We start from the raw sequence: 14,489 nt of genomic DNA, 5'->3' as shown, positions 1-14,489 counted from the left end.
ATGTGCTCTTCCAAAGGCATACAGTTGTAGTTGATCTTTCTAACACTGACACCGAGTATCCTGTAGTATTGGGCTTTGTTGTCCTTGCCAAGGTGCAGATTGAAAATGAGTCTGGGTTATTCATGTCACCTAGCTGGGGCAGGTAGCTTAGCCAGGGTGTTAGACTCCCTGAGCAGTCCATGGAGGGAGGGAGATGAGCTCTTGAAATGGAAGTTTCCAAGTGCCAAATGAAGCTGCTCTTCTAAATTGCCTTCTCTCTCTATTGCTTTTATGGAGGCTCTTAGGAAGAGTGGGTCATGGATATGGGACCATGTGAATGTTGCCGTTGATGCCTGCCCTAGACATCAGAGAGTCTAGTTTGAAACGAGGTAGAATGAATTAAATGAAAGTTAAGAGGAGCTGTGGGAACAGTTGCTAAGTTGGTAAGAAGAACTGCTGGACCTGTTCTATGGCTCTGAATTCTTTTAAACCATTTGAAACTAGGTCTAGCTTTACCAGTGACCCCTCAGTCTCTCAGCACGACCAGCTGAACTGGTGATTGACCTTGCAGAAGTGAAAGGAGATGGGAAGTATGGACTTACCCATGCATGTACGCAAAGATAACAAGGGTATCCAGGCCTGGCCACAATGTAGATATCACTACTGCATCATTACCACATTATTGCCATTACCACAGAGGGTAAAAAGGAGGGGATGGTTTTCTTGCATTTGCCACTCAGGACTGTGGTTCCCAAACAGCGCACACTGCACCGCTTACTGGGGGTCCATGCAGAGCAATTTGTGCAGACTCCATAGGGGTGGAGTGTGTGTGGGAAGAAGGAGTAGCAGTAACTGGGTGACTCCTCAAAATGTTTCTAAAATAACTTCATTGCGTTAAGCAGCTAGATGTGCTCCCCCACTGTTAATTTCCATGCAAGTAATTGCTCCGATTGACCCTGGCTTGCTTAGTTACTGCAAACGAGGTAGCGTGATTGCAGGAGGAGTGGGGCCTCAGTCTATTGGGTCTGCTCTATGAGAACAGCTTGACAGCACCGGTGGGTGGGTTTGAGTGGTGGTGTAAATTGGTGTTTCTCCAGCCTTTTGAACTTGTGATTTCCTTTTGGCTCCTTTGTCTTCATGCAAGCCAGTGAATGACAGCAGCTCAATTACAGAATGTGCTGTAATTTCTGACTGCAGGTTTATACATTCATTCCCCTAATCCAATAATTACAGATGTTTTTCACTCCTCTGCCTTCAGAGAACTCAGTTGCCACTACTAACACCACTTTTCTAATACTCCAACGGTCTGTGAGTTTCTTTATGCCCTCTTTGTAATCCTCAGTTTGAGAAATGCAAATACAAATAATAAAAGTTATTCATTGGTGGTTCATTGTGCCACCACTCAGCCCAGAACTGTGTTTTTGTGAGCCTATTGTGACATGTGCCTATTTAAATGCGAAAGACCTTATTTTGATTTGGAGGACTTAACTGGCTTCAGTTGAGTGACTCTGGAGTTCACCAGTGTCAAGACAGAATCTAGCTCTCTGATATATCTAGGCTAAATATTATGCTCAAGGAAGGAGTTTCCATTTTCTCCTTCCTGAAGATTCACTCAAGGTGGGAACTGAGAGCGGCAACAGCATCTCTGCATGCAGTCGCAGGTTCCCGGTTTTGTAAGCTCTAGATGAGTGTGAAGGAAACACACTTCCAAATTCAAGAGTTCTTACAATCCAAATAAAGGGGAAGGTGCCCAGTGATCAGAATGAGAAATCACCATCGGTGCGTCAGCCCTATTGCTGGTGCTATTTCTGAGCATAAAACATATTTGGATGCTGGACTTCTGGGAGCACTTTTTTTTCCCGCCTAAATTTTTCACCGTTCCTCTACATTGTGGACAGACCTGGATTTTTTGAAACAGGCTCAGCAGTTTTGAACAGTTAGTGTCAAATGTGCATAATAAATTTTGCTGCCGTCCCTTTCCGCTTCTCCCCACTCCCCTAAAATTGTGGGGGTCAGTAATTAATTGTTGCTATTTTTGTAGCAAAAGGAGAGCGTGCAACAAAGGACTGGGAAGAACAGAGAAAACAGCATGGGGTTAAATATCCTGACCAAAACCACTTTCATTTGGAAATCAGTTTTTACAACTAATTTGGCACAGCATCAGTAATAGTGAGCTGCCTGCAAAGACATGAGGTGATTAGGGAATAAGGAGTAAGTCTGCAGGCTTCCCCTGCTTAGGCTAAACCCTGTTAAGCAGGGTGCATTGCTGTCTGATCTGATCTTTGTTTTTACTTCACCCTTTCAGGGGATGCAGGACCAGTGCTTTGCAGCAGTGGGTTTATAACCCTTCGATTTGTAACCCATGAACATTTTCCAATGAGATGTGTATAATTTATTGACATAAACCATTAGGTCTTCCTCGAATCCCCTGGAGTTTTTGGATCACCAGCTGCAAACTATTATGACAAAACACATGATCGCTTGGAAAGTGCCTCTCTGTTCTCTTTTTTGTTTTTAATTAGGCTGCATAAGTAGTATTTTTATAGCATGTAGGCCAGAAAAGTACCAAGATGTTCTGTATTTTTGTTTTGTTTTACCTTAGGGAAACTGGGTCAGCAGCGAAGCTCGTAGCTGACGTGAACCTGGAGCACCCTCGGTGAACTTTCCTGATAACACCTCTGTAAGAGCCTCAGATTAACAGAACAGCTTCGAGTGCACAGGCTGGATTTGGCACTGTGACAATTTTAACTGGAAATACAGTTTCAGCATAGCAATCCATGCTTATCCTTCGCTGTGCGAAATGAAGAGCTTTATTAGCATCTTGTTAAACATGACTCTGGCAGCCGCAGGAGGAGCAGAGTTGAGAGTCTTCCCAGAATCAGGATAGAGGATTCCTCAGCCCAATGCCCCCACTGCCCGCCTTCAGTGGAGGCTGTTTCAAATCTGTCTATTTTGCACGTGTGCTAATTGGACTCCAGTCTGAAAGGAGAATCAAGCTCATGGTGATTTTCAGTAGCTTAAAAAGAGCTCTTAATCATCATACCCTTCCAAGTCCTCTCCTCTTCCTCCTTTCATGGGCTTACGTGTGCACTGACCCTTGATGTTCTAGGCAACAGCTTGGACTCAGGCTTCATTTTAGGTCTTTACTCCTAGGCTTAGAGCCAGGCTTTATGGCGTGTCTGTAATACAGCATTTCCTAGGTGCCCCCGCAAATAAAGCTCCTGTGCATGGATCAGTGGCATTCCAGGTGGGTATGGAGGGCTGGGTGCTCTCTTTATGAAATCAGGAAATAAAGGTAAATAATTATCAGTGGCTTAATTAAAATTTGAGAAGTGTGGAAGGCAGGAATCATTCTCCTGGTTGTATGTTGTGTCTAAACTGGTGACCCAGCACCAGTTGAGTTTCAGTTGTGGGAAGCTGGATTCAGCAAAATTCCCAAACTGTTAAAGCTTTTTGGTCTTTTTGGTACAATTTTTTTGGCAGTGGCAAAGGGGGTGTGTCTTTCTAAAATGGTGATATGACAAAGATGTCTTCTGATCTTCAGAAGCTGGGAGCTCCTTGTATTTCTATGCTGGACAGTACGTTTCCAGGCAGGGAGGTGAGGCTGTGGAATTCTTCCTCATTTAGTGTTTCAGGAAAAAAAGATTTTACTTGAAAAATTTTCAGTTACTATATACTTGGACACTGTTTTCAACCTGTGGTCTACAAGTCTTAGAGGGCCTGGGACAAGTATGGCACACATAAGGGTACTTAAAAAGCGGAATTTCATGCCTATACCATACAGTAGGCTGAATAAGGGAAATCTCTGTAGGGACTGCACATTTAATGGCATTTTTTAGGGGCCTGCATATCAAGAAGATTGAAACATTTTGCTAATATTAGAAACCTGTGCCTTCTGGTAGTTCTTGAAATTCTGCTCATAGTCGTCTTTTTTAGCTATGCTGTAATTGCACCTCTCAATGGGAATGCTACTCGAGGAATAATGATTCTATCAAGACAAGGGAGTATAGATTGTAGATGGCCTATAGGAAAGGTTGTGATGGTTTCTGTGAGAGGCCTAACATTGATCCTTTTAGCTATCTGATTTTCCAAGAGGAGAAAAAACAACTCTGAGTTAAGCAGGCTATTCTGTGAGAAAATTCTTGTGGTTAGTTTTAGAAGATGGAATTTGAAGTGAATCCACTAAATTGTTTTTTTTTCGCTCTCTTTTTAGATGAATGCTTTTAAAAAGAAATGGATTTTTTTTCCCCACACATTTCAAATGCTTTTCTCAGTTCTTTTTTTTTTCCCCCCTAATGCAAGCTGAAATTGTAGAGTATTTAAAACTAAAAATCTGTAATGTTGAAAAGGCTGTGTTGTGAAGTGTATCATACACACCCCGTTAAAACAGTGCCTGCTAATTAAGGGAGAGAGCTCCTGGGAAACAGCAAGCCTATAACACAGATCAACCCCCTTTGATCCTCTGTAGAGTTTGTAAAACCGTTGCCCCCCTAAACTTGTCTGCAGCTTGTTACACATTTTATCCATCTGCTGCAAGACCAGAAATAAGCAATTTATAGTTTGATTGAACTCCAGTTGTTCAGCATATCACTGAGTACAGCATCCTTAGTAAGAGAGAGATTACAGGAGGAAAAACAAAGCAAAGACTCAGCAGAGTCAGGCATCCTGGAAACTGTGTTACTTCTGCTGGTAAGGGTTGTGTAGTCAGCGGCTGGGTTGCGTGTTGTGCAGGTATAATGATGAAAAGATTCAGATTCTTCCGATGATATACACTTCAATGTCTGCCCGTTACCTATCCATTGAAATCAAACATTTGTTTTGGATGTCCGGCTTTAATCCAGACAAGTTTCTCAGGTCTTGGTTAGAATTATGGATGTGTGTATGTGTCATTTTTGCCCCCAACCTACTGATAGCAAGATATTCAGGACATTCACCTGATACATGAAAGATGCAAGTTCAACTCTCATCTTATTGAGATGACTGGGTGACCACATCCCAGCCCTACAGGTGATATTAAATCACTGCATTAATTCTGTGACTAAACTGAAATCTCACTTTGAAAAACTCTCTCAGTCTTTGTGGTTGGGACAACAACCTCCCGATCATGGAGTCTATTGTGCAGCACTGTGATATTTGCCTGAGCCTTCAGGCAGCCAGCCACAGCACCTGAAGGAAGTGGGCATGGTTCTGTTGAACCAGATGAGTGTTACTCTGAAATCTAATAACAAGGTGAGCTAATTATTCCCTGTGAAAAAGATCACAAGCCTATGTTCTGTTTTTGTTTTTTGTTTTTTAAAAAGATCAGTGCTTCATTTTAGCACCCTTATGTTATATCTACATTGGTTAGCTATCGCTCCTGCATGCTTGCATCCCTCCAAGGGTTACTGCTGTCATATACCTTGCTGCTGAGATAGAGGCAGAAGGTTAAGAAGTCCTCTCTTCATCAGAGCTCCAAGATCCCTTTGCTGTTGCCTGTATATAAGTGAGAAGTTAAAAATGCATCCTGTATCCAGTACTTACTCACCCAAAGTTACCTCCTTCCATGCCTGGGGGAATCTCACTGTTCAAAGTATCATCTCCTCCCAGTAACTTCTACGGTGCTGGTGACTTATGAATAGCAAATCTGCACTGTCCTGAAAATGTATCATTTGGAGTGTGTAATGAGTTTAGGTCTGTGAGAAAATAACCATATTACGCAAAGCAGAGAGGCTTGGACAAGGGCAGGACTGGAAAGAGGCAGGCCAATGAAGGGAACAGCTCACCTGGGAGGTTATGTCATGACATTGTTCTTTGCCAAAGATTTAATGCATAGCAGGGGACATTACCCAGGTCCTAGGGCTGAGCCAGCAGCCAGTGGTTGACGGATGGAGACTGGAACAACATGTGCCCTGAGCCAGAAGTTTGTAACAGTCATCAGCTTTTAAAATGGCTTTAATCACCTAAATTTATTTATTGCCTTTGTTAGGACTGTAATTTTAAATATGTGTTGGAACTGATAATAACCTTCTTGAAAGTGCCTACAGAATAGAGCGTAACAAGATCAACATCACCGAGCAAAATTATTCAGTGCAGGTGGTTCAAAAGGAAGAGACCTTCTAAGTCACTGATCTCATCTCTAAAAAGCTGCTCCCTCCAGAAGGTGGGATCTCCTTAGTCCGTGCTCATTTAAATATCCAAAACAGTGAGGTTTCCGCTACCTTTCTCTGGAAACCATTTCACAAGGTAATATACATTGCTGCTGAGATTATTTTCTTGCTGCTTATACTGTATTTTCCCTTTTATACTTTGATTATTCCTAGCTAAGCTTTTGCCATCATGCTAAATAGTCGTTTCTTGGGGAGTGAAACACTGACGTTGTAGAAACCTCTAAATTCAGCAAGACGCAGATTAATGCTGGTATTAACTATTTAAAGCTTATATTTTTTTCTTTTAAGTTGCCTCTTAGCCCCAAATCTCCTGCTATTTAATTCCTTCCTCCTAAACCCATCATCCTATTTCTAGGTTTTTCCTCCTTCTGTAAGTTCATCAAAGAAGTTCTGATATCATTGTGAGGGATCTCATGTGGGAAGGTATATATTAGATAAAAATTAATTTTCTGCAAGTTATGAAAACAAAAATACCTGTATTCTTATTTAGGATCAGATGAGTTTTAAGAAAACAAGATATGATCAGTCTGTCTCCATCCCCAACTTCAGAAAAGTCATATCTCACGGTTTATCTCAGTCCAAAAGGTTAATACTTACAATTCTACAAATATGTGATTATTCCAGATATAACACTACTTTAATAACAATTAAAATATACCACCTTTTATAATTGCCTTACAATTGCTCTGCACTTAAGAAGTGCTATAAAGATCTGGGCTATGTCCACTTCCATAGTGAAGATATAGCTTATTCCAGCCACTGAGGGTTATAATGGGTGTATAATGAGTATATGGACATCATATCAAGGCTTTCGTTAACTCTTCTGTTCCCAGTAATTTCATATCTATAATATTCCAGCTCCTGTGTTTTGTTGACTTCTGTGAAGGGGAAAAGAAATTTGGGTTGTTTTACTCTGTAGACAGAGAGGGCTTCTTTAGATCCTTTCTGGAGTGTGGCATTTGAGATAGTTGTCTGCCATGGGCTCATTCTGCAAGCTTTAGGCCTGTCACTTTGATCAAGCTAAACCTAATTCTCTCCAAATTCTCCACGCTCCCCATCTGGATGTGATAATGATAAGGGTGTGGTGGAAGTCAGGGCCAGGAAATTCTTTTGATTTTTGGCTGCAGGTTGTTTTGTATTTTTGTACCAGCTCTGTTGACAGCTGTAGCCAGTATGCATGTGCTTAGGAGACGTACTTTTGCTCAGATGCTCTATGTTTACATTTTTACATAAGGTGGTAGCAAGTGAATGAGAGCCTTCCAGAGCTCTGCTAGAATATATATGTAATTTGTCCATCATTTCTGGATTTCTAGTGAAATTCTGAAATGGGTAGAAGTCTTTTTTTTCCATTTCTCCTCTCTGATCTAGACATCTTAAGTACATAGTGTGTCGACATAGTGTTGATGGACAAGCAATTTACAGTAATCTCTTATGATGCTTATTCTATAGCTCCCTGAATTATAAGTGACATGCTGGCAAAACTGAACAACTGATCATCAGATACTGGCGTAGTGTTAAACATGGCTTCTGAGGCTGCTCAAAATTTCCTTCAGCCACTGTCGTCTTGGATGTCTCAAATATATGAAGCTATCCAACAAGCAGGAGACTCTATATCTGCATCGCTGCTGAGCTTGAGTGGAGCAGGTCGTAAGTCAGAGGAAGAGAGAAACCGGGACTTGGAGGATAATGGAGGAGTTTATGAGCATTATTCTGAGGAATCAGAAGATGAAAGGCACCTGGACCTGTGGGATGAGGAATACTTGCATCCTAGAGTAGATGGTCATGTTCCACTAACAGGTCCTGGTCTTGCTTCGCAAGCCCTCCCTTGTGGCTCTGACGTGGGTCTGCAGAGGCAAAAACAGGTTAAAAATGCCACCAGCTTACCAGAGCAGTGTGCTGAAAGCACCAGGTCTTTGGCAGCCAACGGATCCTACTGGACTAATGAAGATCTTCAGCCGCTTGATCGGCTTCCTGCCATTGCTGAGGAAGAAGGCGAGGCCTGCACGAAGATGAGAGACCATGAGCACAACATCAGCTTGGGTGACTCCTTAAAAAGTAATAATGGCAAGGCAAGCTTAGCAGGTAAGCAGCTAGCAAGCGTCCTGACAGTATTATCCAGGCCTCTCTTCTCTGGCATTAATTTGATTTGGTTGCTAATCTGCTTATTTTGTTCTCTGTCATCTCTGTTTCTCACAGCTAAAGTAAAACACCAACAAAAACCCCAAAGAAAAATCCAACTCTTCCCTGTTGTGTTTCTGATTTCCTCTCTTTTCTGAAACTAATCTCAGTGAAATAAATGGAAATCTCCAGGGTGAAACTCCATGTGTTTAAAAGGCAATCAGGCACTATTGCTGCAGCAGAGAGTAGTCTGTTCCCCCCATGTTTTGCTTCAGGTATCAGGACCCTTCAAAGGGAGTGTTTAGCCTTAAGCCTTTGCTTTGAGAACCATCTGCCTTTGCGTCATTGCTATTAAAGATATATATAATCTCAAACCTTGTTTCTTTGTGCCAGGAATCTCAAGATGTTACTGTGCCATGTGCTGTGAAATGCTGTACTAAAAAGCTAGCCGTATCTCATGATTTTGTGGATAAAAGGTTCCCAAATTGCTTTCCTCCCCTCCCACCTCCCCCACAGCTTTTCAAATAAGTCTGAAGAGGACAGTAGGCAGGAGACTATGGGAAGGAGAACCAAATTTGATATTTTTAGTTTTAAATAACCTAACTACAACTTAGGATCATTAAGTGACATGAACGGCTTCTCAGGCAATTGTGTTCAGGACTGAATCTCAGCCACCTGACTCCTACTCACCAGATATCGCTGTAAGTGTGGCTTGAGGTTCCCCAGGTCACAGAGGACTGATGAAGGTGCATGTCTCAATAGCATGCAGGAAAGCTGGAATCCCCTGCTGACCCCATCTTTGGGTTGTGGTGGACTAAAGCCACTCTTTAGGAACAACTTCCTTTCTGAGAAAGGAGGGGAATAAAGGAGGAAGGGGAGGGGGTCTAGATATGAAGCTGATAAAAACCTTGAGACTCACTAAAGATCTTCAGAGCTTGGTTTCAAATATCTACATTATTTTTTGAAATAGGAGGTAGGTGCTCTTGAAAATGTTTGCCTTAAAATGACAAGGAGTTTTTCATCGCTTTTGACTTCTGGGGAAGTTTTGTGTACCTTGCCTTGCTGTGCAGCCAGCAGAAAATCAGCCTATTTGTTTTTGTATTTAATAGGAATACCAGACTGAGGTGATATAAACCTTGATGGCATTCTATGATGAATGTTAAAATTAGCTCCTTTCTTTATTACTGTTCCTCACATCATTATGGCCAGGGAATAAATAATTAGGGAGAGCTTTTGGTCTAGCTGTTCTGTCTTCCAAATTGGGGCTGCTCATGTCATATCCCAAATGAACAAGTGCTGATTCTCTGGTTAAGCACCCCAGAGCTGTATCTGTTAGAGCAGAAAGCCCAACCTTTTGTCTGCATGGCTCCTCTACCTTTTGGTACCCGCAGGCCCCTTCCCTATGCCCTGCCTGTGCGGTATCCTGACCCCAGGATCTGTTCACAGGCACTGAGACAAAGCTGAAGGGTTGGATTTGCCATGTGTGCATGGATCAAGTGTCCAGAATGCACGTGGACACGGCAGAGCTGAGCATCTGTCGATGTTGCTGCTGGGCTCCCTCTTATTATTAGGTTTCCTTCGCGCTAGCCTGTCTGGAGGCACCAAGGACTGAAAGGCTGCCCTTGCGGAGCTTCCCCGCACCTACATCACTTGTGCTGGGAGCTTTCTGCTTCCGCACGAGGAGCTTTAGAGGCATCGTGCCATTTTTTACACCAGAGGGAATGTCATTCCAAATGCTTTCAAATGGTCTTTTATTTTTTTCTCTCTGCAACGCACTGCAGAAAGGGCCATCCAGTGCTCTCGAGACTTGATAGTCACGAAGTTGCCTGCTTGAGGGACAGAGGGCTGAGACCTGATTCCTTTTTTCTCGGAACTGAGTTATATAAAACAGAGGAAAGCACTGAACTATGGTTTGAAAACGTCTTCCATGAGAACTTTGATGTGGAAGAACACGTTTTGCTCTTACAAGTGCTCCTTCACTTCCAAAACACATGCATGCTCTCTCTCTTTCATTTTTCAACTCTCTATTTCCTCTGACTCCTTTAGATTCATTCTCTAACATCAAGAGTATGAACTGTTCTGATGATAACCTAGACGCAGAGAGGTTGTAATACCCTGACAACTTAAAATTTCAGTCGTGGATTAAAATGATCAAGAGAAGATGTTTGAGGTATCCTTATTTCTGTTAGCTTTGTTACCTAACCCAAAGTGACAATATAAAAGAGCATATGGACTTGCTGACATTCAGCAAAGGCGTTCAGTAGCATCAATATTAGCTTTGAAAAAAATTTTTTTCCTTGCATTTGGCATTCTTTTCCCATTTCTGCAAAATACATGTTTCCTGTTTATCCTTATATTCTTTTCAGAACATTGCATCTTGACTTTATTTCACTTAATGTACTGTATTTCTCTTCACAATAGAATGTTTTAAAGCTAAATTGGCACAAAACAGTAGCAATGCTGAATGCTTTTTGTTGCCATGGAAATATTTCTGGGCACTTACTGAAGACCTGGTTGCCAATAGTAATGTAACAGAGAAAATAGACATGCTTCATTTAGCAGCCACTGGTGATTAAAGAGCCACAGAAACCTGTTACAAGGTCATTCCAATATACAGTTTATTGGGTTTAGGCAAAAAAAAAAAAAAAACAGATGAGAAGCTTTTTTTTTTTAAAGGCACAAAATCCGGTTGTCATCCCCCATTCTTAAACTTACAGCAAGTGTCTGTAATGAAAGAAAATAGAATTGAAGTTAAGAACCATCATTACTCCTTCTCCTTTTTATCAAATATATTTTTGATCATATTTTTGCCTCTTAGGAAATGTTTCGTAGCTCCCAGAGTACCTTTTCTGAGGCGCTAAAGCAGCACACGTGTTACTGAAAACCATTTTTAGGCGTAAGGATCTAATAAAGTGTTTGAGCAATGAAATTCTTGGGTTCCTAAGTCAAATGTCTGTTAGGTAGTCCAAGGCATGCTAATCAGCAGGGTGCAGGTTTGGCTGCTGCTGAGACCTAGTCTGTACTTAAAAGATGCTAGTAATATAGTGCCAAGTTTTCAAACAAATGCAGGGAAAAGTTCTTCACCTCAGATGCTTCTGATCCACAGTTTAAAAGCGAGGAGGTAGTTCAGCAGCAAATATTGCAATGCTGGCTGATTGGTTTGAGAGATTAGTGACAGGAATGCAAACCTCTTCTTACATGCAGCTCCTTGCCACCATTTGCAAATCGTGTAATTGTAAATTTTGCAAATGCAGATGAACTTGCTCCTGCAGCTTCCTTGAGACCCTCCTTCATCGTCTCATCTCAATGTTTCTGAAAGAGCAAGTCTCCTGCCTTAGCAGGAATGGGTAGAGAGGAGCCTTTGCCTCCCTCAGCGGCTGAGATGCTGCTGATCAGCTGACTGGTGGTGGCTGCTGAGAGTGTGGCTGCCAAACCTATCATTGTACATTTGGCTTAAAAGTTGAAAAAAAGCAGTGGAGCAATAAGCCACTTCTAAAAATAGTGCACTGTCAGCAGAGGAGAAGAGCTGGCCAGTCCGTCTGTTTCCCCCCATGACTCCATTGAGAAAATAAGTAATAACAAAAAGGTGAAGAGCAGCAATAATTGTATAAAGAATGCAGCAGTCTTAGCCCACTTCTTCCTCAAGGCCCATGTCCTTTGAAAATAAAAAGTCAAAGTGACCATTGAGTTAGCAGTTTCAGCAAACACAGAAAAGGTGTGGAGACAGAAACACCAGCAGAGCTGAATCTTTTAGATCAGAACTGAAGTATTTTTGCACAGCATGTTCTGTGATTGAAGAGTCTCCCGAGCTGTCTGACACCATGCTCATAGCACTGGTGTAGTATATAGGTGAGCCCTGTACTTCAATTGCACAAAGTCTTTGGAGATTTTTCAGTTAGACAATCTCAGTGCTAGCTAAAGATTGCATTTTGATCACACTAAAATAATTTTTTAGACCTTGGAATACCAGTAAGTTTGACTAATAGGAATTTGAAGATTCCTAATAGGAATCTTCTCTGGATGGTTAGATAGTTATCCTCAATACATGTGCAAGGGGAGGCACATGGAGGCTCTGGGAGTGTTTAAAACGAGAAAGCACTATTGCATTTACTTACTTTGGCCTCCAGCTTAACAGGGGTCACTGAATTTTGCCAATAATTGCTGTAGTAGAGGGAATTATTCTTTCTGCTCTATGTGAGCACTGCTGACCTCAGGAAATAATCATTCATACAGCCAGGAATCCTTAGGTGAGAAGTGAGTTTTCATTAAGTCCTGCAAACCTTTATAGCAAAATGCACGTATAATGAAAAGACATTGCATGCGTGATAAATCAAATTTCTGCTTGAACTTGAGACTAAAATAAATGGATGGCCAGTTTCCACTTAAAGATCCTAAGTGTTGGTGACTTTTATCACCTGTCTGGTTAAGGAGTCAGCCAGTGCTCTAGCTAGAATGTATGTTCGGGAGCCCGATAAGGACCAGTGCCTGTACTCGTTACTCAGGACATTTAAAGAGGCTACACTGAATCAGTAGCACCACTAGGACTGAGTGAAGGAAAGCAAAGAAAGACATGGACAAAAGCAACCTCACAGAATACATTCCTGGCTGCTCAAGTGGGAGAAAGCACTGACGTGACTGGGGATATGCATCTGGTCTCTGAAGAATGCGGTAAGAGCCCACAGCTTCCTGACACGAAGCACAGACGTGAGTCTGCACTGAACACTTGCTCTCTTTCTGGGAAATTTCAGAGCCACCCAGCATGTGTTTGTGCGTACACTTTTGGCCTTGTGAGTGTGGCACCGTATTTCTTTTTACTTTTTACATTTAAAATTCTCCTTTGCACTTCTGTCTTTTCAGAGTTTCATGTTACAAGGTATTGTCATCCAGAATGCCAAAATTAAGCAGTGGTGAGAGTATGCGATGGCCCTGGGAGGAGGGTGAGTTGCAGTATGTCACCTTCACAGCTAGGGGAATGAAGGCAAGCAGTGGGTCAGGACAAAAGTTTTCAAAGGTGCTACCATTAAGGTAGCTTCACCTTAGGCCTGACTAAGAGCGTTGCTGTTCATCCTCACTGCCACTAGGAAAGTCTGTGATTTTAGACACGGTGTCTTTGTAAGCCCCCAGTGGATCAGAGCGGCCTGGGTTATCATCAAGCTCCTTGCCCAGCTCTCTAAGGGGCGTGAGGAAGGATATTCTGTTTGGGAGCGTTTGTCATCTGTGCTTGCTATCTAGAAGGTTGCATAAGCTATATGGAGAAAATCTAGAGGAAGATTTATTTAAGAGGAAGAAATGGATGTTACTATTCAGCACAGTTACAGAACAAATTGTGTGTGTGAGCGTGTGTGTGTTTGTGCATGTATTTTCTGATCCACTTTTGCTAAGTGGCATCCTCTTCCCACTCCCCATATGGCAGTTGCGACTCTTGTCTTCCTCTGGGAAGATTGTTTAGGACTCGAGAGGCTTCATTTACCAATAAACAGTATCTTGGCAGCATCTGGGAAGTGCTGCATCTCTCCTAGAAACCCTGCCCCCTCACCCTCCATCTCCTACTACAGGCGAGGCAGGTGTGAATGATCTCATTGCGTCGTGGTGGAGCTTACATGCACACATACTAGCAGCACTCGCTGCAGAGCTGGGTCATAGTATTTGTGTGCTGATACAAACTACAGTCCTTTTTGTCTCCTTATTTTTGCAGTTGCAGTCGTTGCTAGCTCGGCCCACTTTGTAGCAGACCACTCATGCAAACCCATGAGAGCAGGCAAATGCTTGCAGGAGGGAATGATCCTTAGGACTGTTGGAGGTGTGGACAGTCCTTTGTTTCTTCCTAGCCTCCTTGCATTGCTTAATGCACAAATGCACAAAAAGCGCTAGTGTGTGTTTATATGAGGTGAGATCACCGTGCCAAAAGGTGAGCTGATGTTGGTCCTCACCTCTTGCCAGAATAGGGGTGTGGATATGGCTTTCTTGTGCCCAGATCATTTCTGGCTATTATAATGACCTTTTGGTAGCTGCCTTCATTTTGAGTTGCCTCATAGACTCATGAAACACAGTTGTAGAAACTAAGGGGAAAGACTGAGATGAAAGAGGAGAGGAAACTTACACTCAAGGAGGAAAAAATGTGCAGTTTTATGCATGGAGATTGGCAGTGTTGTGCTGCGTGGATTTTTTAGGTAATGAGGAAGGTGTGTTTGGGCTGTACCTCTGCAGATGCTGTTTGCATGATTCTGAAGCAGTTCCCTTGGATCG

At 42.4% G+C, this 14,489-nt stretch overlaps 1 protein-coding gene across 6 annotated transcripts in view; it reads left to right on the top strand.

The window, feature by feature from the left end:
* The window catches only part of SYT16 (synaptotagmin 16), a 112,424-nt gene that overhangs the window by 66,443 nt on the left and 31,492 nt on the right, over positions 1 to 14,489 (top strand). For 2 of the 6 annotated variants that reach the window (XM_013940858.2, XM_013940853.2), the window contains exons 1-3: positions 4,919 to 5,208; positions 5,994 to 6,201; positions 7,575 to 8,207. The exons of 1 other annotated variant lie outside the window; for it this stretch is intronic. In XM_013940858.2, the coding sequence (XP_013796312.2) occupies positions 7,646 to 8,207 (562 nt within the window). In that variant the 5' untranslated portion in view covers positions 4,919 to 5,208; positions 5,994 to 6,201; positions 7,575 to 7,645. Of the gene's footprint in view, positions 1 to 2,879; positions 2,982 to 4,918; positions 5,209 to 5,993; positions 6,202 to 6,625; positions 6,711 to 7,468; positions 8,208 to 14,489 lie in introns of those variants that run through there. 3 more of the 6 variants (XM_013940854.2, XM_013940855.2, XM_013940857.2) reach the window with 3 other exon arrangements.

This window comes from Apteryx mantelli, chromosome 4 (genome assembly GCF_036417845.1).
Source record: "Apteryx mantelli isolate bAptMan1 chromosome 4, bAptMan1.hap1, whole genome shotgun sequence".
NCBI classification, from domain to species: Eukaryota; Metazoa; Chordata; class Aves; order Apterygiformes; family Apterygidae; genus Apteryx; species Apteryx mantelli.
This window is presented reverse-complemented; position numbering and strand designations above follow the sequence as displayed.